General features: G+C 45.0%; 1 protein-coding gene and 1 long non-coding RNA gene across 6 annotated transcripts in view; one reads left to right on the plus strand and one right to left on the minus strand.

The window, feature by feature from the left end:
* LOC117514031 (thrombospondin type-1 domain-containing protein 7A) overlaps positions 1 to 21,947 on the minus strand; it is a 602,038-nt gene that overhangs the window by 33,474 nt on the left and 546,617 nt on the right. For 4 of the 5 annotated variants that reach the window (XM_034174316.1, XM_034174314.1, XM_034174312.1 and 1 more), the window contains exons 24-25: positions 17,399 to 17,497; positions 12,241 to 12,322 (exon numbers count right to left, since the gene is read on the minus strand). In XM_034174316.1, the coding sequence (XP_034030207.1) occupies positions 12,306 to 12,322; positions 17,399 to 17,497 (116 nt within the window). In that variant the 3' untranslated portion in view covers positions 12,241 to 12,305. Of the gene's footprint in view, positions 1 to 12,240; positions 12,323 to 17,388; positions 17,498 to 21,947 lie in introns of all 5 variants that reach the window. The other variant, XM_034174317.1, reaches the window with a different exon arrangement.
* On the plus strand, positions 14 to 13,057 carry LOC117514035. Its single transcript, XR_004561778.1, has 4 exons — positions 14 to 149; positions 4,207 to 4,209; positions 5,993 to 6,002; positions 13,046 to 13,057. It is a non-coding gene; the product is annotated as an uncharacterized LOC117514035 (long non-coding RNA).

The raw sequence follows: 21,947 nt of genomic DNA on the forward strand, positions 1-21,947 counted from the left end.
ATTGATGTAGATAGGTTATATGGCAGGGGCAGATCTGGGGTGGGGGGTTTCATGGACCGAATGCTGTTTCTGAACCTTCTATTCAGCAACAAGTGACTCAGGTAGATTCATAGGTACCACACCATGATTCAGCAAGGTGTAGCAAAGTTGTTCATTTTTTAACCAGACATTTCAAATATTCTCTGTTACTTGTCATCAACACTTCATCACATTCAAGACTGTGCAATACAAGTTCAAATGAAAAAAAAAAAGTTAATTATCTTTTCTCTGTGGTTGTATTTTGTGGTAAAATATGCACCAAAATTTAGGAAATGGCACCTAAAAATCCAAAATTTTCCCACACCCTTTACAAAATCCTCCCTCTGCCCCTGGATGGAGAGGTGCAGACTTTGATTTGATAGTGTAGGCTAGCAGAAACCTGTCACTGATTGTTTCAAGGTCAATCCCTACAAAAGCAGGTCGAGCTCTCTTATTCATACTATCTCAATCTAGAAAAAAAGCATCTGCTTCTAGAAAAACCAAAGCATGTTGACGACCTGTTGGCCTCATCTTGATACACTGCATTTTCTACATGAACTGTGTATGGGGTTTATGTACAAATATTTATGTATTTCATCCTGGATGAAAACCTGCTGCAGAGCGCTCTTGACCTCAGACTGGGGTGACGATTCATCTTTCAGCAATGACAATGACCCTAAGAACACAGCCAAGATGTCAAAGAAGTGGCTTCAGGACAACCCTGTGAATGACCTTGAGTGGCCCAGCCAGAGCCCAGACCTGAATCCGACCTGAACACCTCTGGAGAGATCTGAAAATGGCTGTGAACTGACGCTCTCCATCCAACCCGATGGAGCTTGAGAGATGCTGCAAAGAGAAATGGGCAAAACTGCCCAAAGATAGGCGCACTAAGATTGTGGCATCATATTCTGGAAGACTTGAGACTGTAATTGCTGCCAAAGGTGCTTCAACAAAGTACTGAGCAAATGATGTGAATACACAGTAAAATTAGCAGTGTAAAACTAACACTGACAGTGTTAAATTAACACTGCCAGTGTACATATGGTTCTACTTTTGTTGTGTGGGCCGCTGAAGAGGAGGTACTGCTGGCCCACCACCACCAGAGGGCACCCTGCCTGGAGTGCGGGCTCCAGGCACCAGAGGGCGCTGCCATCTCACAGGAGCAGCCCGGGTGACAGCTGTCACCCACGGACAAGCCTGTTACCAATCATCTGATCCGCAGCGGTATATCTGCAAGACGTCATCTCCACTTCTCTGCCAAGATATCGCTCTACCAAGGAGGGTAACGATCTCAGCTGACTGTGTTGATTCTCTGACAGGAATATCTATTGCTTGTGTGTGTTGGACAGCAGATATTCTGTTTCTTTTTTCAACGAGAGGGGGAGGTGGCATTCCCACCATACGTGTTGCTGGGTGCACCCGCACCCCAATCTAACTGTTTTTGTTCCTCGCCAGCAAGTACCAGATCCGACAAGCGGAGGCAGTGGCCACCTGGGTGTTCGGGACTTGGCGGCTCCAGTATTCCCGGGGTTCGGTGGCGGAGGAATCGTGTGGTTCCGGTTCTGCTTTGGACGGACGTCTCTTATCTTCGAGCCTGGCCCACACGTCACCCTTGTAATTGACTGACTGTTAAATTTCACATTCGCCGTGTTTGGTTGTGTTTTTTCACAACAGTAAAGTGTTGTTATTTGACTTCCTTCATTGTCCGTTCATTTGCGCCCCTGTTGTGGGTCCGTGTTCCTACACTTTCACAACAGGATATCTCGGCCAGCGTCATGGACCCCGAGGGGCATCAACCGGCTGTTGAACGGCCAATGGAAGAACCGGGCGCACAGGCGTCTGCAGGAGGAATGATCGGTGAGTTGCAGCGAATCCTCACCGCCTTTACGGCTCGGTTGGATCTAATGACCGAGCAGAACGTCCTCCTTAACCGCAGGGTGGAGGCTCTCGCCGCTCAGGTGGTAGCGCGCCCTCAGGGCGCTGCTGCGGCTCTCCCTCCTGTCGATCCTGTGCGCAACGTTGACATTCCACAGGTCGTTCAACGACCCCTCCCACCTTCCCCTGAAGCATACATAAGCCGTCCAGAGCCATACGGGGGTTGTGTGGAGACGTGCGCGGACTTTCTTATGCAGTGTTCGCCTCGTCTTCGCACAACGTCCCGTCATGTACGCGACTGATGCTAGTAAGGTAGCTTATGTGATTAATCTGCTTCGCGGTAAGGCACGCGCTTGGGCTACAGCGCTCTGGGAGCAAAATTCACGGCTCCTTCAGACATATGATGGTTTGTGAGGAGTTCAGAACAGTGTTCGATCACCCAAATAGAGGAGAGACCGCTTCAGCCGTGCTGCTGTCAATGAGACAGGGGCGCCGGAGCGCAGCTGCTTATGCAGTCGACTTCCGCATCGCGGCGGCGAGGTCCGGCTGGAATAGCACTGCCCTCCGTGCCGCCTTCGTAAACGGACTGTCGTTGGTCCTGAAGGAGCTCCTGGTGGCTAAGGACGAAACCGCGGGATTAGACGGCTTATTGATGTGGTTATACGATTAGACAATCGGTTAGAAGAACGCCGTCGTGAACGAGATGAAAGGCGTGGCCGGGCACGCGCCGTCCCTCTCCCTTCCGGTTCCAACCGAGCTCCGCCCTCCCCACGCTCCACGGCCTCTACGCTCCGTGTGGTTACAGCTCCCCCTGCTGATGAAGCTATGGACACGAGCAGGGCCACATTTAAACCCCGGATAGACAGAGGAGGCTGGTCCGCGGAGCGTGCTTGTTTGTGGCTCGATAGAGCATCAAGTGAGGGACTGCCCCCGAGCGGTTAAACAACCAACGCCCGCCCCTAGAAACTGGGCTAGGGTGGGCCAAGACATTCACGTGGGACACACCCATATTGCCACACGACTCCCGGTTACAATCCTTTATGAGGATTTAACCCTTCAGGCCCCAGCACTGGTGGACACAGGGCTCAGAAGGGATTTGCTAGACAGCAAATGGGCCAGGGAGGCAGGGCTCCCTCTGGTGGCACTTACTTCACCTGTGCAAGTACGGGCACTAGATGGCTCCCTACTCCCTTTAATCACACATAAGACACCTCCCGTAACTCTGGTGGTGTCAGGGAACCACCGGGAGGAGATCGGTTTTTTGTGACTCCTGCCACCTCCCGCGTGATTCTAGGGTTCCCCTGGATGTTAAAACACAATCCCCGGATCGATTGGCCGTCCGGGGTAGTGGTTCAGTGGAGCGAGACCTGCCATCGGGTATGTTTAGTTTCCTCGGTTCCTCCCGGTTCCCAGGCTAAGGAGGAGGTCAGAGTCCCGCCCAATCTCGGGACAGTGCCGGTGGAGTACCATGACCTTGTTGGACGTGTTCAGGCAAGGATCTGGCGCTCACCCTTCCCCCCGCGCCGCCCGTACGATTGTGCCATTGATTTGGTTCCAGGCGTTGAGTTCCCGTCCAGCAGGCTGTACAACCTCTCACGACCTGAGCGCGAATCAATGGAGACCTACATCCGGGACTCTCTAGCTGCCGGGTTGATCCGGAATTCCACCTCCCCGATGGGTGCAGGTTCTTTTTTGTGGGGAAAAAGGATGGCGGACTACGTCCATGCATTGATTACAGGGGGCTGAACGAAATCACGGTTCGTAACCGATACCATTGCCCTTGTTGGATTCAGTATTCACGCCCCTGCATGGAGCCAAATGTTCACTAAACTAGATCTTAGAAATGCGTATCACCTGGTTCGGATCCAGAAGGGAGACGAGTGGAAGACGGCATTTAACACCCCCTTAGGTCATTTTGAGTACTGGTCATGCCGTTCGGTCTTACAAACGCCCCCGCGACGTTCCAAGCATTGGTTAATGATGTCTTGCGGGATTTCCTGCACCGATTCATCTTCGTATATCTGGACGATATACTCATCTTTTCTCCCGGATCCTGAGACTCATGTCCGGCATGTACGTCAGGTCCTGCAGCGGTTGTTGGAGAACCGGCTGTTTGTGAAGGCGAGAAGTGCGAGTTCCACCGCACTTCTTGTCCTTCCTGGGGTTTATCATCTCCCCTAACTCCGTCGCTCCTGATCCGGCCAAGGTCGCGGCGGTGAGAGGACTGGCCCCAAACCCACCAGCCGTAGGAAGCTGCAACAGTTCCTCGGCTTTGCTAATTTCTACAGGAGGTTCATTAAGGGCTACAGTCAGGTAGTTAGCCCCCTGACCAGCCCTGACCTCACCAAAAGTCCCCTTCACCTGGTCGGATCGTTGCGATGCCAGCGTTCAAGGAGTTGAAACGGCGCTTCTCGTCTGCACCACGTTCTGGTGCAGCCCGATCCTAGTCGCCAGTTAGTGGTTGAAGTGGACGCCTCGGAATCAGGGGATAGGAGCGGTGCTTTCCCAGAGCGGGAAGACCGATAAGGTCCTTCCCCAGTGTGCCTATTTTTCCCCGCAGGTTGGCCCCGGTCCGAACGGAACTATGACGTCGGCAATCGAGAACTCCTTGCGGTGAAAGAGGCTCTTGAAGAGTGGAGACATCTGTTGGATGGAACGTCCGTGCCATTCACGGTTTTCACGGACCACCGGAACCTGGAGTATATCAGGACCGCCAAGCGGCTGAACCCCAGGCAAGCCCGCTGGTCACTGTTATTCGGCCGTTTTGACTTCCGGATCACCTACCGTCCCGGGACCAAAAACCAGAGATCAGATGCCTTGTCCCGGGTACATGAAGATGAAGTCAAAGCGGAGTTGTCGGATCCACCGGAACCCATCATCCCGGAGTCCACTATCGTGGCCACCCTCACCTGGGAGTAGAGAGAACCGGCCGGGAGGCCCTGGCACGAAGCCCGGACCCCGGAATGGGCTGAAGAACAGACTCTACGTCCCACCAGAGGCTAGGGCTGCAGTCCTGGACTTCTGTCACGGCTCCAAGCTCTCCTGTCATCCAGGGGTGCGAAGAACTGTGGCAGTTGTCCGGCAGCGCTTCTGGTGGGCGTCCCTAGAGGCTGACGTCTGGGATTATATCCAGGCCTGCACCACCTGCGCCAGGGGCAAGGCTGATCATCGCAGGGCTTCGGGACTGCTCCAGCCGCTGCCCGTGCCTCATCGCCCCTGGTCACACATCGGCCTGGATTTTGTCATGGGCCTCCCGCCGTCCCAGGGCAACACCACCATCCTCACAATAGTGGACCGATTCTCCAAGGCGGCCCACTTCGTGGCCCTCCCGAAGCTCCCGACGGCCCAGGAGACAGCGGACCTCCTGGTCCACCACGTCGTCCGGCTGCATGGGATTCCAACAGACATTGTCTCCGATCGCGGTCCCCAGTTCTCCTCGGCAAGTCTGGAGGAGCTTCTGCCGGGAACTGGGGGCCACGGTGAGTCTCTTATCCGGGTATCATCCCAGACCAACGGGCAAGCAGAACGGGCCAATCAGGAGGTGGAACAGGCCCTGCGTTGCGTGACAGCCGCACACCCGGTGGCCTGGAGTACTCATTTGGCCTGGATCGAGTACGCCCATAACAGCCAGGTGTCGTCAGCCACCGGCCTCTCCCCTTTCGAGGTGTGTCTGGGGTACCAGCCTCCTTTGTTTCCGGTGGTTGAGGGAGAGGTTGGTGTGCCCTCGGTCCAGGCCCACCTGCGGAAGTGCCGTCGGGTGTGGCGTGCCGCCCATTCTGCTTTGCTGAGGGCCCGGATGAGGACGAAGGCCCATGCAGACCGTCGGCGGACCCCGGCTCCTACGTATCGGCCAGGGCAGGAAGTGTGGTTGTCAACTAAGGACATTCCCCTCCAAGTGGTCTCCCCTAAATTGCAGGATCGGTATATCGGTCCGTTTAGGATCCTCAAGGTCATCAGTCCAGCCGCAGTGAGGCTTCAGCTTCCGGCCTCACTGCGGATCCATCCTGTTTTCCATGTGTCCCGACTTAAGCCACATCACACTTCACCCCTCTGTACTCCGGGTCCGGCACCACCTCCTGCCCAGATCATCGATGGCGAGCCGGCTTGGAGTGTGCGCCGGCTTTTGGATGTCCGAAGGATGGGCCGGGGCTTCCAGTATTTGGTGGACTGGAGGGGTATGGCCCCGAAGAACGCTCCTGGGTGAAGAGGAGCTTCATCCTGGACCCGGCCCTCCTGGCCCGATTTCTACCGCCCGCCACCCGGACAAGCCTGGTCGGGCGCCAGGAGGCGCCCGTTGAGGGGGGGGTCCTGTTGTGTGGGCCGCTGAAGAGGAGGTACTGCTGGCCCACCACCACCAGAGGGCACCCTGCCTGGAGTGCGGGCTCCAGGCACCAGAGGGCGCTGCCATCTCACAGGAGCAGCCGGGGTGACAGCTGTCACCCACGACAGCTGTTACCAATCATCTGATCCGCAGCGGTATATCTGCAAGACGTCATCTCCACTTCTCTGCCGAGATATCGCTCTACCAAGGAGGTAACGATCTCAGCTGACTGTGTTGATTCTCTGACAGGGATATCTATTGCTTGTGTGTGTTGGACAGCAGATATTCTGTTTCTTTTTTCGACGAGAGGTGGAGGTGGCATTCCCACCATACGTGTTGCTGGGTGCACACGCACCCACATCTAACTGTTTTTGTTCCTCGCCAGCAGTACCAGATCCGACAAGCGGAGGCAGTGGCCACCTGGGTGTTCGGGACTTGGCGGCTCCAGTATTCCCGGGGTTCGGTGGCGGAGGAAATCGTGTGGTTCCGGTTCTGCTTTGGACGGACGTCTCTTATCTTCGAGCCTGCCACACGTCACCCTTGTAATTGACTGACTGTTAAATTTCACATTCGCCGTGTTGGTTGTGTTTTTCACAACAGTAAAGTGTTGTTATTTGACTTCCTCATTGTCCGTTCATTTGCACCCCTGTTGTGGGTCCGTGTTCCTACACTTTCACAACAACTTGTCCAGACTGGGACTATATGTTCCACTGTCAGTGTTAATTTAACAGTGGGGATTTTACTGTGTACTTATGTACATGTGATTTCTTAGTTTTATTTTTAATAAATGTTGTCATTATTGGGTGTTGTGTGCAGAATTCTGAGAGGAAAAATTAATTTACTCTATTTTATAAAATTAAGCCGCTGTGAAAACTTTCCGGATGCACCGTATGTACACACACACACGCACACACAACACACACAACACAACACACACCACACACACACACACACAACACACACACACACACACACACACACACACACACACACACACACACACACACACACACACACTTTTTATGCCAAACAAGGAAAAAAGGTCACCTGAGATGTCCGAGTTAGGCTGTCTGATGCGACGTGGCACTTCAGAAAGTGTTTTATTTATTTAACTGCCAACTATGTAGTATGATTCTCCAGAAAAATAAAATATATAAACAAAATATTTGGTTTTTGTAAATATGACTCATGATATAATGTATACAAGTGTATTACTGACCTTTTTGTCATAGTGTAGTGCTACTAAACGTAAACAAAAACCACAATATATTATAATACTGAATCACAACAGTTGTAGAATGGCATTTCTTAAGAATCGTGATGCCAATCGGGAGGTTAGGGTCTAGTCTCTTTAATTATGTAGACCAAATGTTGATTTTCTTTGTTGTTGTTGTGTTTTTATTTATTTATTTATTTATTTATTGGCTGATTCATTATGATATGATATAAAAGCACAGCTGATGCTGATGAACCATAAATAAACAAATAAAAAGAAAAAGCTGCTGGGGGTGGGGAGTAATAAATATTGTCCATGTTCATGGCCAATCATACTCAAATTAGAAACTGCCTGAGAGTACATTTCATTTTAGACCATTAGAATGGTCTTGTGGTGAAAGCCAGTGATGTTCAAATTCAAAACTAATTTGACATGAACTCATTTGGGATGTTGAATTTTACCAGCTAAAACTTTAAAACATGCACCAACTGTAATAACATTTAGTAATACCTAAAATGGAACGATATTCTGAAGGGTGACATTTGGTATAAAAAGTATTCATGATTGGGCTGGTTTTGAATGTAGGACTTTCAGTTGACACATGGTAAGATTCTGATTTTTAGTGAGATACAGCATCTGAAGACTTGTTCCAGCACAGCGGTACTCATAAAAGATCTTAAAGTGCTGCTCTTCCACACTCACGTTCATCCTGCCAGACCCTGTGACCATACAGGGTCAAAGGGTTCTTCCTCTTCACACACGTCTCTCAGCAATACCAACCACTTCACTACACACCCACCCGTCACTGCTCAATCAAATCCAATACAGGTTTTATTCTCTGGTATTGAAATAGATGCAGATACAGCAGCTGCTGTGTCTTCTGATGAAAACAGATTTTGATTCTGATTCAGTTCTGCTGAGTGACAGCTTGAAAAACATGGGGCTTTACGAGTTTATCTTCTTGCTGTCATTTTTATTCCAGCTGGATTAAAAACTTAATTTTAGCAGCGGTGTGCCACAGTGAGCTCACACTCTGGCATTCATCAAGAGGACATGTGCTTTCAGTTATGTCCTTATGTTGTTTGTATTCAGTTTAAATTGTTGTTATTGTAAAATTCTGTCTCCAAACTCTGTTTCGACTCCACGAGATTTGTTTTTCATTACTTGCACCAAAGAGGTTGTGTGTAGATATAAAGTATGTTTGTCTATGGAAAACCATCAGCTCTGTCGTGAAGATCTATAGCACACGGTCTAAGGAGCATAGGTTAAGTCAGGGGTAGGCAACCTGTTCCAGAAAGAGCCATGAGGGTGCAGGTTTTCTTTGCAGCCACTGACTCCACCAGGTGATTTTACTGATTAATATCACTTTGAGCAGATGGAATCAGTTAATCAGTGAAATCACCTGGTGGAGTCAGTGGCTGCAAAGAAAACCTGCACCCTCATGGCTTTTTCTGGAACAGGTTGCCTACCCCTGGGTTAAGTGAACTTGGGGTATGTCCATCTCCACTTTGCTATAGATGTTGAGTAATCTGTATTGTGATCTATGTAACGTGAGGCACAAAGGGGTTGCAAGTAGTATGAGTATGTTTGTGCATAGCATAAAAGATTCACAGATTCAGATTCATAGCATGAAAAGGTCAGATTGGTCAGTATTTTGGCAGCAGGTGCAAAAAGGTTTTGTGGCATGTCCACGGTCTATTGCTATTGAGAGGTTGTAAAAACAGAGGACAAATATGGCGAACAGGTGCAAAGTAGTTGGATTTCCAATATCCATGAGGCACAACCATGCTGTAGTCCTGCACTATATTCAACCAATCAGAGTGGCACCTGTCTTTCCCTTTAAACCAGACTTCACCAGATATAGAATTCTGTGGTATGAGAAAGCAGACTTAAATGACCCGAGGTGAAGCAATTAAGCAGTCAGGTTATTCATTCATTTTCTGTTCTTCCATCCATCTTCTATACTCGCTACTCCAATTAAGGGCCACGGGGGCTGGAACCTATCCTAGCAGTCATAGGGCATAAGGGCGGGGTACATCTTGGACAGTTTGCCAGTCTATTGCAGGGAGGGCACACCCAGGTAAAGTTTTGTATTTTTCCATTTCTGTTTTGTATGTTTGGTTGTCTTCAATTAGTTTTCATTGTGTATGCTACAGACCCCAGCTGGTGGGAAAAGCTGAGGAGGTGCCCACGTTTCACCTGGCTGAGACAGACAGGTTACTTTTCAGAGGTGGGGATGGACCGGATGTCTGCCTTCGACCCAAGGTGGTTCCATGGTGTGGTGGATGCTGAAAACATGCGGCACCAGTGATTTTCCCACACGTGTCCCGATCTTTGTGTATTAGGGCACATAATAGTGGGGCTGTGAGACTGAACACTTCACTTTATAACCTCACATCACTGATGCTGCATGCCAGCTGCATAGGTAGGGCCCCTTCACACATAGTATGAATAGGTACAGTCAGGATGGCTTACAGTGGAAACAACCCATATGAGCGAACAACGAAAACATTGTGCCAATGGGCAGGCGTGCACAATGCCGCTGCGACAGTTCATGCATGCAGGAACACAGTGCGAAGCATCTGTGCGATGTGCGATGATACATGCCACCCACTTTGAACCTGCACTTTCCAAAAGCTCTGATTGCCAGCCAGAAACTTTACCACTGAGCTACCATCACTGGCCTGTAATCTGTGCAGAAAAATGCCTGAAATCAACAAGGACACGGAGGAAGTGCACTGTGTCCAGCTGCTGCAGCCCAGCGCAAAGGCGAAAGATGTTTAATATATTTCCACATGAGGACAGCAGGCAGAGACACGCGCCTCATGGAGGAATGTTGTAAGTTCATGTCCTTCCAAACACAGAATGTGTCCACCAACTGAGACGTCCAGAAGCAGAGATCTTTACAACCACAGCTGTGAGCGGACACGTGTGGATTTTTGCAAAGCCACACTCCCGGGCACTTAAACAATTCACATCCAGCTCGACAGTGATTGTCTGCTGACTGTTTTCATGAGATAGTGAGAATGACCCACATTGTTGAAGTGCCAAGTGAGCAGTGTTAGATGTTCATGCGTGTCAGCTGGAATTTGGCCGACACTTGCCGCGAGAGGGTTCGATGGGCTCTCACAGCGCACACTCTGTCTTTCAGCTGCTGGGCGTGCGCAAATAGTTGTAGCAACAGGGTGTACGAGGTGTTGGAGGCAGCTACGATTTTACAGGTGTTGCATACGATTCCTGCTTCATGCTCACTTCGACCAAATTCGCACTATGTGTGAAGGGGCCCTGAGTGAGGTGCCATATCTTAACCTGTGGCTGGAGGTGCTTTTTTCACCATAGAACAATACTGTTTAACAGACGCGAATGTTAAAATGCAAATACTAGTACAATGTCACAACTTTCAACATGGCTGCATATTAAAATTGTGGAAAATAGAGTCCTGAGTAATCCACATTCCCTCTTAAGAGTTTTGGTGCATCTCTGTTTTGATGATGGACTAAAATGCAGGTTTTCTGACAGTTAGACGATCTGCACACAACACCCCAAAGAATGTGAAGCACTGACATGATGCGGAAAGGTGAAGTTTTGTCCTTTTCCCTCTGAATGTTTACTTTATGTGCTTTAAACTGCTGTTTTCAATTCATATTGTTTGAATAATGCGCAGTATGCAGCACATAGCAGGGAAAATGCGCTCTCAGCCACTTCAGATCAGGAGTTGGGTGGGTCTGTGACACAATCACTTTCTGCTGCTTCATGACAGCATTGCACCATTGTCTCTGACCACACCTCATTTAATCACCAATAGCCCATGGGTGCACAGATGAGCTCAAATAACTTCAGTAAAAACAGACATTGGGTGGACAACTGCACTATCTGCTTAGGTGTTGGTAGATGATATGCCAAGGAAGTGAGGACAGATTGTCAAACCTTGTTCTTGGAGCTGGTGATTTGGAGGCAGGAACGTGATTAGATTTTGGGGTGATCCTGATTCAATTACATTTTTTAAAGATGTGTTTGCTCCTTGGATAAGGCAGGCAAGTGAAAGCTGGCTGTTTAGCTCTACGGCAGATTTTCAGATTACTACAAAGAGAAGGAAGCCCTCATTTTGAGACTGTAAAACAAAAGGCATGTTTGTATGGTCACAGAATATGCAAAAAAAGAAAAAAAAAAGAAAAAGAAAAAAGAAACTGAATATTTGTAGCCCAATTTGTTAACATGCCTAATAAATGCACCCCCTTAAAATCCAGCTCTTTATTGGGATCTGCACAATTGAAAAATATCACATACTGTGAATACCTGATTGTTTTTATGATGATCTATGTATTAATTCCCACAAAATTGACAGAAATCTGCAAAACCATCCCTTATTGGCACATAAAATTTTTGAATTATTTGGCAAAACAACAAACAAAAAAACATATGTAAAATGATACAGAATATAAAAATTGCAGAGAATAGCACAATAAGGCATTAAATGTATTTAAATTGTGGTCCTGGAAGAAAGTGAAAAGGAAAAAAAAAAATCCACCCCTTTAATCACATTTGGTCCAAAAATTTATTATTTCCTCCTTGTGGCCCATATCCCACCCTTCCACCAAGATTCACAAAATAACTGTTTGAGTAATCTTGACCAGCAGACACAAACAGCACTGAAAGGATGACCTCCATAGGACAGGCAATTAAACATTTCCATGACAACACTCATTTGTCCAACAGCAAAAAAGTGCAGCCAGTCATACAAACATCAATGCTTTCTGACTCAGTATTCATCGCTTTTGTTTGAAGACACTATAGCCAAAGGGCAGCTCACCTCACTGCAGAAAGACTTTGGCATCAGACAGGGAGGGTCACAGGAGCTGTTGTCCACTGGAGTATTCACAGGAGGACGCCTCCTGTGAGACAAGGCACAAACAAACATTCCTGCATCATGCTGCACGCAATATTTCAAAGCACTGTGGTGATCAAAGCTCAGACAGACAGTCATGCCATCATCGTGTTTTCTCTTTTGTTGTCTTCTCTTTTCTGACCTTAGAAGAATGACCTTTCAAATAAAAATGTTATCTGTGGTTTTATTAAATGATTTTACACTCACCTATTTTTTAAATTAACCCTCTGGGGTCCGGGGCATTTCTGGACAGTTCACTCACCTGGCATAAATTTCATTATTGCTGTCAACAGCTCTCCCTGTATCCCACAATCAAGTTTTCTATCTCTTTTTCAGGACAACCTGTGCTTTCAGATATATATATAGTATATATATATAATATAGATCTATATAATATATAATATATATATATAATATATATATAATATATTTGTTGTGTTTTATAAGTGTAATAAAGGTTTACAATCAAAATATGCAAGGAAAAATAAAGCGAAAAATAATTTTCCACACATTTATTCAAAACACACAGCAAACTACTCGTATAATAAATACTGTTTGACACTTTATAAGGTAACGGGACGTCTTCTATGAAAGACTGTACAACAAAAAGGTTCAAACAATAAACACAAATGCACATTTTGAACAATATATACAAAATGGTCTGTGCGTTTTGTTGTCCATTGATATGGAAAACAGTTCTTTACACAGAGAAAGCAACAGAGTTATCCAGTAACATTCACATGCAAAGTAGTGGAGCAATCCTGATAGTTACACTCTTTGTTTGAGCACGTGAGATTGTCATCAGAGGCTCTCCGTCTGCTTTCAGTGATTGCTGTGCGTAATGGCGCAGGGCGCTTTGGAGCCCAATAGTATGTAGTCATTGGAGCACCCAGGGGGCTATTCAAACGGGCCAACTAGTAACATATCACTCCTGAAAACAATCTTTGGCTTTTCAGATGAGATAAATGTGACGGTGAACCAATTCCGAATGGACACTCACATTGCGCACGTCATCACACAGCTTCTATAAGGAGTATAAAGATGGCCGATGGTTGGCTCGAAAGTCAGCGGAGTTAACTTTTCAGCAAAAAAAAAAAAAAAAAAAAAGTAAGTTTCTATCTCATATCATTAAAAAGTTATTTATAATTTAGTAAGCTTGGTCTTAGCCGTCGTATATACGATGGCGTCGGTCCCAGAGGGTTAAGTATCTCTAACTGCAGTCTTCTGAAACTAAATTTGATGCACAACAACAAATTCAGATGCTATTCTAAGAATATCAGTTTGAAATTAGACCTTTGTTTTCAGGCAGTGTTATGTTTCTGCTGCATTCCTGTTGAGACTGCCTCTTGCATAAATGTGATCCCACTGACTGATTCAAAATCACTACCTTTTAGTTTCTTATTTAAGAAACAAACTCAGCCTCAATGCCATCAGTATGTGCTTTGTGCATGAGTGGGTGTGTAAAAGTAAGTCTGTATAGGTTCCTGAGGCCCACTGGTGTCATAGCAGCTGCACAATTGCTGCCTTTGGAATAGTAGGTTGTGGGTTCAAACCCACTCAGTACACATATGGAGGAACGGTCCATAGCCTAGACCCCTCCCACCCCAGGCTACCCCCCAGCCTACCTCAGAATGAGAACCAACATAAATATAGCCATACCGGCTCGGCCGCCGCTTGGGTTAACATGGTCTGTGTCAGCTGTTGACAAACCAGGACACAAAAAATCATTATATTTCACTGTTTTGCAAAGAAGCATAGCCAACAGACCAAGAATAGCAAATTGACAGCTGCACAAGCACTGAGACTGATTCTTGATGTCCAGAGTGAGGATGAAAACAGATTGTTACAAAGGATGACTGATGGGTTCATTGAGATTTGTGTTAAAGTACTGGCATATTTGCTAGTCACCGGTTCTTCTATATTTGATGCTACACTTTCCTACCATATTTGTCACTAAAGTAGCTTGGTCGCTGGAGGGTTAAAATGGGTAGATTTGTGTTTGTGCTTTGCATTCTGATTGTAATAAGACTATTCTAGCACTATTCTTGCCTATACTTGAGTGAATTTAGCATTTCTTTTCGATTAAAAATGGTGATGTCAGCACTGAAGGTCACAGCCTGCACAGTCCTCAAAAATCTAAATGATGTGTGGTGTTGTAATGCATAATGTAGAGCACCACAGTGAACAATGTGATAATTTCATGTTCATGTACATTTATAGGATGAGTTCAATCATCAATCAATCAATTTATTTATTATAGCGCCAAATCACAACAAACAGTTGCCCCAAGGCGCTTTATATTGTAAGGCAAGGCCATACAATAATTACGTAAAACCCCAATGGTCAAACGACCCCCTGTGAGCAAGCACTTGGCGACAGTGGGAAGGAAAAAACTCCCTTTTAACAGGAAGAAACCTCCAGCAGAACCAGGCTCAGGGAGGGGGCAGTCTTCTGCTGGGACTGGTTGGGGCTGAGGGAGAGAACCAGGAAAAAGACATGCTGTGGAGGGGAGCAGAGATCAATCACTAATGATTAAATGCAGAGTGTGCATACAGAGCAAAAAGAGAAAGAAACACTCAGTGCATCATGGGAATCCCCCAGCAGTCTAAGTCTATAGCAGCATAACCTAAGGGATGGTTCAGGGTCACCTGACCAGCCCTAACTATAAGCTTTAGCAAAAAGGAAAGTTTTAAGCCTAATCTTAAAAGTAGAGAGGGTGTCTGTCTCCCTGATCCGAATTGGGAGCTGGTTCCACAGGAGAGGAGCCTGAAAGCTGAAGGCTCTGCTCCCATTCTACTCTTACAAACCCTAGGAACTACAAGTAAGCCTGCAGTCTGAGAGCGAAGCACTCTATTGGGGTGATATGGTACTATGAGGTCCCTAAGATAAGATGGGATCTGATTATTCAAGACCTTATAAGTAAGAAGAAGAATTTTAAATTCTATTCTAGAATTAACAGGAAGCCAATGAAGAGAGGCCAATATGGGTGAGATATGCTCTCTCCTTCTAGTCCCCGTCAGTACTCTAGCTGCAGCATTTTGAGTTAACTGAAGGCTTTTCAGGGAACTTTAGGACAACTGATAATGGCTTATCATCTGCGTAACAAATGAAAATTTAAGCAATGGCGTCTAATAATACTGCCTAAGGGAAGCATGTATAAAGTGAATAAAATTGGTCCTAGCACAGAACCTTGTGGACCTCCATAATTAACCTTAGTCTGTGAAGAAGATTCCCCATTTACATGAACAAATTGTAATCTATTAGATAAATATGATTCAAACCACCACAGCGCAGTGCCTTTATACCTACGGCATGCTCTAATCTCTGTAATAAATTTATGGTCAACAGTATCAAAAGCAGCACTGAGGTCTAACAGAACAAGCACAGAGATGAGTCCACTGTCTGAGGCCATAAAAGATCATTTGTAACCTTCACTAATGCTGTTTCTGTACTATGATGAATTCTAAAACCTGACTGAAACTCTTCAAATAGACCATTCTCTGCAGATGATCAGTTAGCTGTTTTACAACTACCCTTTCAGAATTTTTGAGAGAAAAGGAAGGTTGGAGATTGGCCTATAATTAGCTAAGATAGCTGGGTCATGTGATGGGCTTTTTAAGTAATGGTTTAATTACTGCCCACCTTAAAAGCCTGTGGTACATAGCCAACTAATAAAGATAGATTGATCATATTTAAGATCGAAGCATTAAATAATGGTAGGGCTTCCTTGAGCAGCCTGGTAGGAAATGGGGTCTAATAGACATGTTGATGGTTTGGATGAAGTAACTATGAAAATAACTCAGACAGAACAATCTGAGAGAAAGAGTCTACACCAACTGGCATCACTGAAAGCAGCCAAAGATAACGATACGTCTTTGGGATGGTTATGAGTAATTTTTTCTCTAATAGTTAAAATTTTATAGCAAAGAAAGTCATGAAGTCATTACTAGTTAAAGTTAAAGGAATACTCGGCTCAATAGAGCTCGACTCTGTCAGCCTGGCTACAGTGCTGAAAAGAAACCTGGGGGTTGTTCTTATTTTCTTCAATTAGTGATGAGTAGTAAGATGTCCTAGCTTTACGGAGGGCTTTTTTTTATAGAGCAACAGACTCTTTTTCCAGGCTAAGTGAAGATCTTCTAAATTAGTGAGACGCCATTTCGTCTCCAAATTACGGTTTATCTGCTTTAAGCTGCGAGTTTGTGAGTTATACCATGGAGTCAGGCACTTCTGATTTAAAGCTCTCTTTTTCAGAGGAGCTACAGCATCCAAAGTTATCTTAATTATCTTATCTGAGCTAAGCACTAAGTCAGACAAAGTTCTGAAAATTCACAGAGAACTCACAGTAACGACCAGGAGGACGATAGATAACAACAAATAAAACTGGTTTTGGGGACTTCCAATTTGGATGGACAAGACTAAGAGTCAAGCTTTCAAATGAATTAAAGCTCTGTCTGGGTTTTTGATTAATTAATAAGCTGGAATGGAAGATTGCTGCTACTCCTCCGCCTCGGCCCATGCTACGAGCGTTCTGGCAGTTAGTGTGACTCGGGGGTGTTGACTCATTTAAACTAACATATTCATCCTGCTGTAACCAGTTTCTGTAAGGCAGATAAATCAATATGTTGATCATTATTATATATTTACTAACAGGGACTTAGAAGAGAGAGACCTAATGTTTAATAGACCACATTTACTGTTTTAGTCTGTGGTGCAGTTGAAGGTGCTATATTATTTTTTCTTTTGAATTTTATGCTTAATAGATTTTTGCTGGTATTGGTGGTCTGGGAGCAGGTACCGTCTCTACGGGGATGGGGTAATGAGGGGATGGCAGGGGGAGAGAAGCTGCAGAGAGGTGTGTAAGACTACAACTCTGCTTCCTGGTCCCAACCCTGGATAGTCACGGTTTGGAGGATTTAAGAAAATTGGCCAGATTTCTAGAAATGAGAGCTGCTCCATCCAAAGTGGGATGGATGCCGTCTCTCCTAACAAGACCAGGTTTTCCCCAGAAGCTTTGCCAATTATCTATGAAGCCCACCTTTTTGACAAAATGATCATTCGAGCACAAAAACCCACAGTTCCTCACCAGTAACATTAAGCCCATCGGAACGTTGGCACCAGATGGAGGGGCGGTTGGAGTTTAACTGAGTGCTGCTGACCCACTTGTACTCGTAACATTCGCCACCTGATACAAACAACAAACAACAACAAACAAATAAATAGAGTCTGCAATGAAAACCAATAACTGCATAAGTGTGGAGTTAATAAAAAAAAACACAACTCTTGGCAAGGATCATGTAGAAGACGTTCAAATAGCTATTTGAACAAACAGAAGAAAAGAAATCACAAGTCTAAGACAAAATGTTCGTTCAGTAGCTAAACATTTTGATTTTGTGATACATACATGAACAAAATGGGAGCACCCAAAAGAAACAGGTATTTGAATTAATAACATATTGTTTCCCAGAAGAGAAAAATTCTGCAATCATTCAATGATGAGTAAACATTCTTAGAATGATTAATACTTTGTCAGGCCAGACGTGCACCAGCAGGCGGGTTGTGACCACAGTTTAGAGCGTTCACTCTAGTCAAACAGAGCAGACGTTGGCGTGATCCAGACTACAGCATGTGTCTATGAGACAAATATGTCGAGGCGCATCACAGATAAACTGCACCAGCATGTGACTGTGTGTGCTGTATAGTGTGTTATCCTATACACACGGTGGTACCATGCACGTGTTGCCGCAGACGCGGACATTTTGTGGCAGATGTGTCCTCCGTCCGCTTTGAAAAACAGCTCTACAGTTCAGCACCAAGGACAGCTCCCACAAGAGTGACACCAAAAAGGAAGACAGACTTATTAATCTGTTCCATATTCACACTGCCGTCGCACAACAGTGTTGCCACCATCATACATATGTGTGCATCAGTGCCTTTCACAAATATACGAGGTCTATTAGAAAAGTATCCGACCTTATTATTTTTTTCCAAAACCATATGGATTTGAATCACGTGTGATTGCGTCAGACAAGCTTGAACCCTCATGCGCATGCGTGAGTTTTTCCACGCCTTTCGGTTGCGTCATTCGCCTGTGAGCAGGCTTTGAGTGAGGAGTGGCCCAGCCCCCTTGTCGGATTTTCATTGCCAGGAAATGGCAGAATGAATTGGGCTTTTTTTCCCATCAGAATTTTTTCAGAAACTGTTAGAGACTGGCAGCTGGAAACCATTAAAAAAATTTATCTGGCTTTCGGTGAAAATGTTACGGGCCTGGTAGAGAATAAGGAGTGTTACTGTTGCTTTAAGGATGGCCCCCAGCGGCTGTGGGGCGCGCCGCGCTCCGAAGCCGCCATTGACAGGCTGAACGACCATTTCATTTCTAAATGGATGGCTGTCTGGATCCGTGACCATCGTGTGCCATTTCTCTGGTTATCACAAGAGCTGGACATCAACCATTTTCCGGCAGATTTCACTTTTAACAAGAATGTAATGATTCCATAATTTGTTGCCAGGCATGGTATGTTATAAAAGCATGTAGTTATATCATGTCAGTATCAACACCTCTGCACACAGTACTTCATTCCAGTGTATTATTATTCAGTAAAACCATGACTTAATGACTTTGTATCAATGCTATTAGACTGTGACTGTATCAACATGGCAAATATTTCCTGGTGAAATTTTGTAAGGCCAATTATTGCCCAAACCATTTGTCAAGTAAAAATGAACAGTTTTAACCTTGAATAAAGAGAGATCCATTCTCCACAGAGCTGCATACACTGACTGCTTCATTCAAGTTCTTTCTTGCAGCATCACAGGATTATTCATCTCTGAATAGAAACACTTCCACCTTCATATTCTTCATTGTTCCTTTTTTAATGCTGCAGTACAGCCCATGCGTCATTTCTTTCCCATGTACACATCTATCACTCACTCAGTCATTCCTTTCCCTTCTGCACTTCCCACCTTTTATGAGCAGGTTGGAAATTTAACTTCTGTCAAACGTATCAGAGCTTTAGTCACTTAACATTTAACTGAATAGTTTTCATGGTGTAAAAGTACATTTCAGGTTATTGTTCAATGATTTGACTTTTTTCTTTTTACACTGCTATTTTAGCTCTGCATTAAAAGCAACAATAGGCTTTAAGTGGGAGAACTCAAATGATTTCTGTGGCTACTCTTATGCTGTCATCAGCAGTTTCTTCAAAATCTAAATCTTGGCTATTTATTAGCATTTCAGTGGTAATGGTTATGTTTACATTGATAAGTGAGCAGTACATTACTTCATGGTTGGATTTGAAGTCACGTAAAGTTTTATTATGCTAAGCTACTAAAATACGTTTGGTCACTGTATTGAATGTGCCATTGTTATGGTCAGATTCCCTGAAAGTGAGTCTCTCACAATGCATCGCACACCTTATAGGACATGTCGCACCAAATCATAACAATTTAGATTTCAGCTGTTCATGACCATACAACGATACATTGGGATTACTTTGTTAAGAATGCTGTATACTTTGAAACCGGTCATGGAATTGAACAAACAGCTACGGACACTGCTGAAAACAAAGCACTTGAGAGTACCGAGTGTTTCCGACAGCGGTGACGTAGCTTTGAAGAAAACGTCCCAGCGCACACTTGAATGGAATGTAGCTGCTAATGTCAAAGACCTGAGCCACAAATTAATTTCAAAGTTTACATAGTATGATGTCGTGTTATGACGACTTGTTTTTACGTGATAACTGTTAATTTTGATGCAGTCACGGTAAAAGCAGCAGCTGTGAGAAGATTTAGTACACTGGCACAGCCATTAGTCATAAACACAGTCTGTTAAAAACAATCTCCGCTCCAGGCTCAGCTTTGCTCATGCTTATAAGTGTTGTCATCAGTACTGTACAAAAATGAAAAATCTAAAAAAATCCATCTGTGTGATCAGATAGCCTGTGAAAAACAATGTCGTGGAGACAGCCGCAGAACAGTGTGCAGCTTGGTCCACGATAATCCTCATACACGGATCGCTAGCCAAAGAACATGTCCAAGTCCACTATAAGTCCTGACACATGGATCACCCACAATCGCCAGCCAGAGAACATGTCCAGATCCACTATAAGTTCTCATACATGATCACCTGAGATCACGGGTCGGACACTAATGTCTGACTGCAGCTGCGCTGTCAGCTCCTCAAGTTGTCTCATGATTCTGGTGTATTAAATAGAAAGTCCATTATCTCCTAAAAATAAGGTCTTCCGACTTTTTCCAATGTAGAAATACACCTGCATTTTCAACCCATCTGTAAAAGTGGCAGTCCACATCCATGTTCACAGCAGCAGCAAAACAGCATCCTGGGACACAAACAGCAGTGTCACCACGTTAGGTGAAAAAATTAAGAGTTTTGGGGCAAAGTGTGTCCTCTCTTGTCTATATATCCTCTGTAATTCTGAGCCATCACTTTCAAATGAAAGCTCAGAAGCTTTGTTATTGGACATAGCACTCTGTCAGTCATCAGGACATTTCTGCTTTTTCTAAAATGTACATCACACACCGAGAAATGCCAAGAATTGCTGACTAACACGTTTTCTGGAAATGCTCAGAGTGAGAGGAATAATTACCAATAAATACATCAGCGACCACTAATTATTAGCGCATGTGTGCGGAGAGACTTACAATCATAAATACTTTGATGTTGTGTTGCTAACTTTGATGCTAAACAATGTGCAACATGTCCTTTAATGAAAGTGAAGGGAAAAACAAACACAGTATGATGAATAGGATGAACAGGACTGAACAGACATAGTGGAGTTAAACTACGGTAAAAAACAAAAAACTGTAGTCACAGGGCTGGTGACTAAAGGGCCATAGGGTGCCACCCCCCTCCAACTATTGAGGTGGAAAATATACTACACCATAACTAATAAGAAATAAGTATAGTTTACTCAAAGTCAGAGTATGCAAGTGTGCCCTCTTAAAATCAGTACTACCTGCTGCTACTGACTGTAGCACTATTGGACTTCCATGCAACAGTGTAACAAGGATGACATCTTCAGAAATGCAGCAATGATTTGTTTTTAGTTTGTAGCTAACGTAGGGGATGACAAAAGGGAACTACTGTACATACGGGACATCAACTGATTCTCTCATAGTCTACTCCAGCCACATGGGTTGAGCTTTGGGATTTCTCGTGCCTCACTCACCGATCTGATATCAGTTACATACAGTAGTGTTCAGAATAATAGTAGTGCTATGTGACTAAAAAGATTGATCCAGGTTTTGAGTATATTTCTTATTGTTACATGGGAAACAAGGTACCAGTAGATTCAGTAGATTCTCACAAATCCAACAAGACCAAGCATTCATGATATGCACACTCTTAAGGCTATGAAATTGGGCTATTAGTAAAAAAAAGTAGAAAAGGGGGGTGTTCACAATAATAGTAGTGTGGCATTCAGTCAGTGAGTTCGTCAATTTTGTGGAACAAACAGGTGTGAATCAGGTGTCCCTTATTTAAGGATGAAGCCAGCACCTGTTGACATGCGTTTCTCTTTGACAGCCTGAGGAAAATGGGACGTTCCAAGACATTGTTCAGAAGAATCAAATGAAATCAAATCAACTTTATTTATATAGCGCCAAATCACAACAAA

Source organism: Thalassophryne amazonica, chromosome 7, assembly GCF_902500255.1.
Source record: "Thalassophryne amazonica chromosome 7, fThaAma1.1, whole genome shotgun sequence".
Classification (NCBI taxonomy): Eukaryota; Metazoa; Chordata; class Actinopteri; order Batrachoidiformes; family Batrachoididae; genus Thalassophryne; species Thalassophryne amazonica.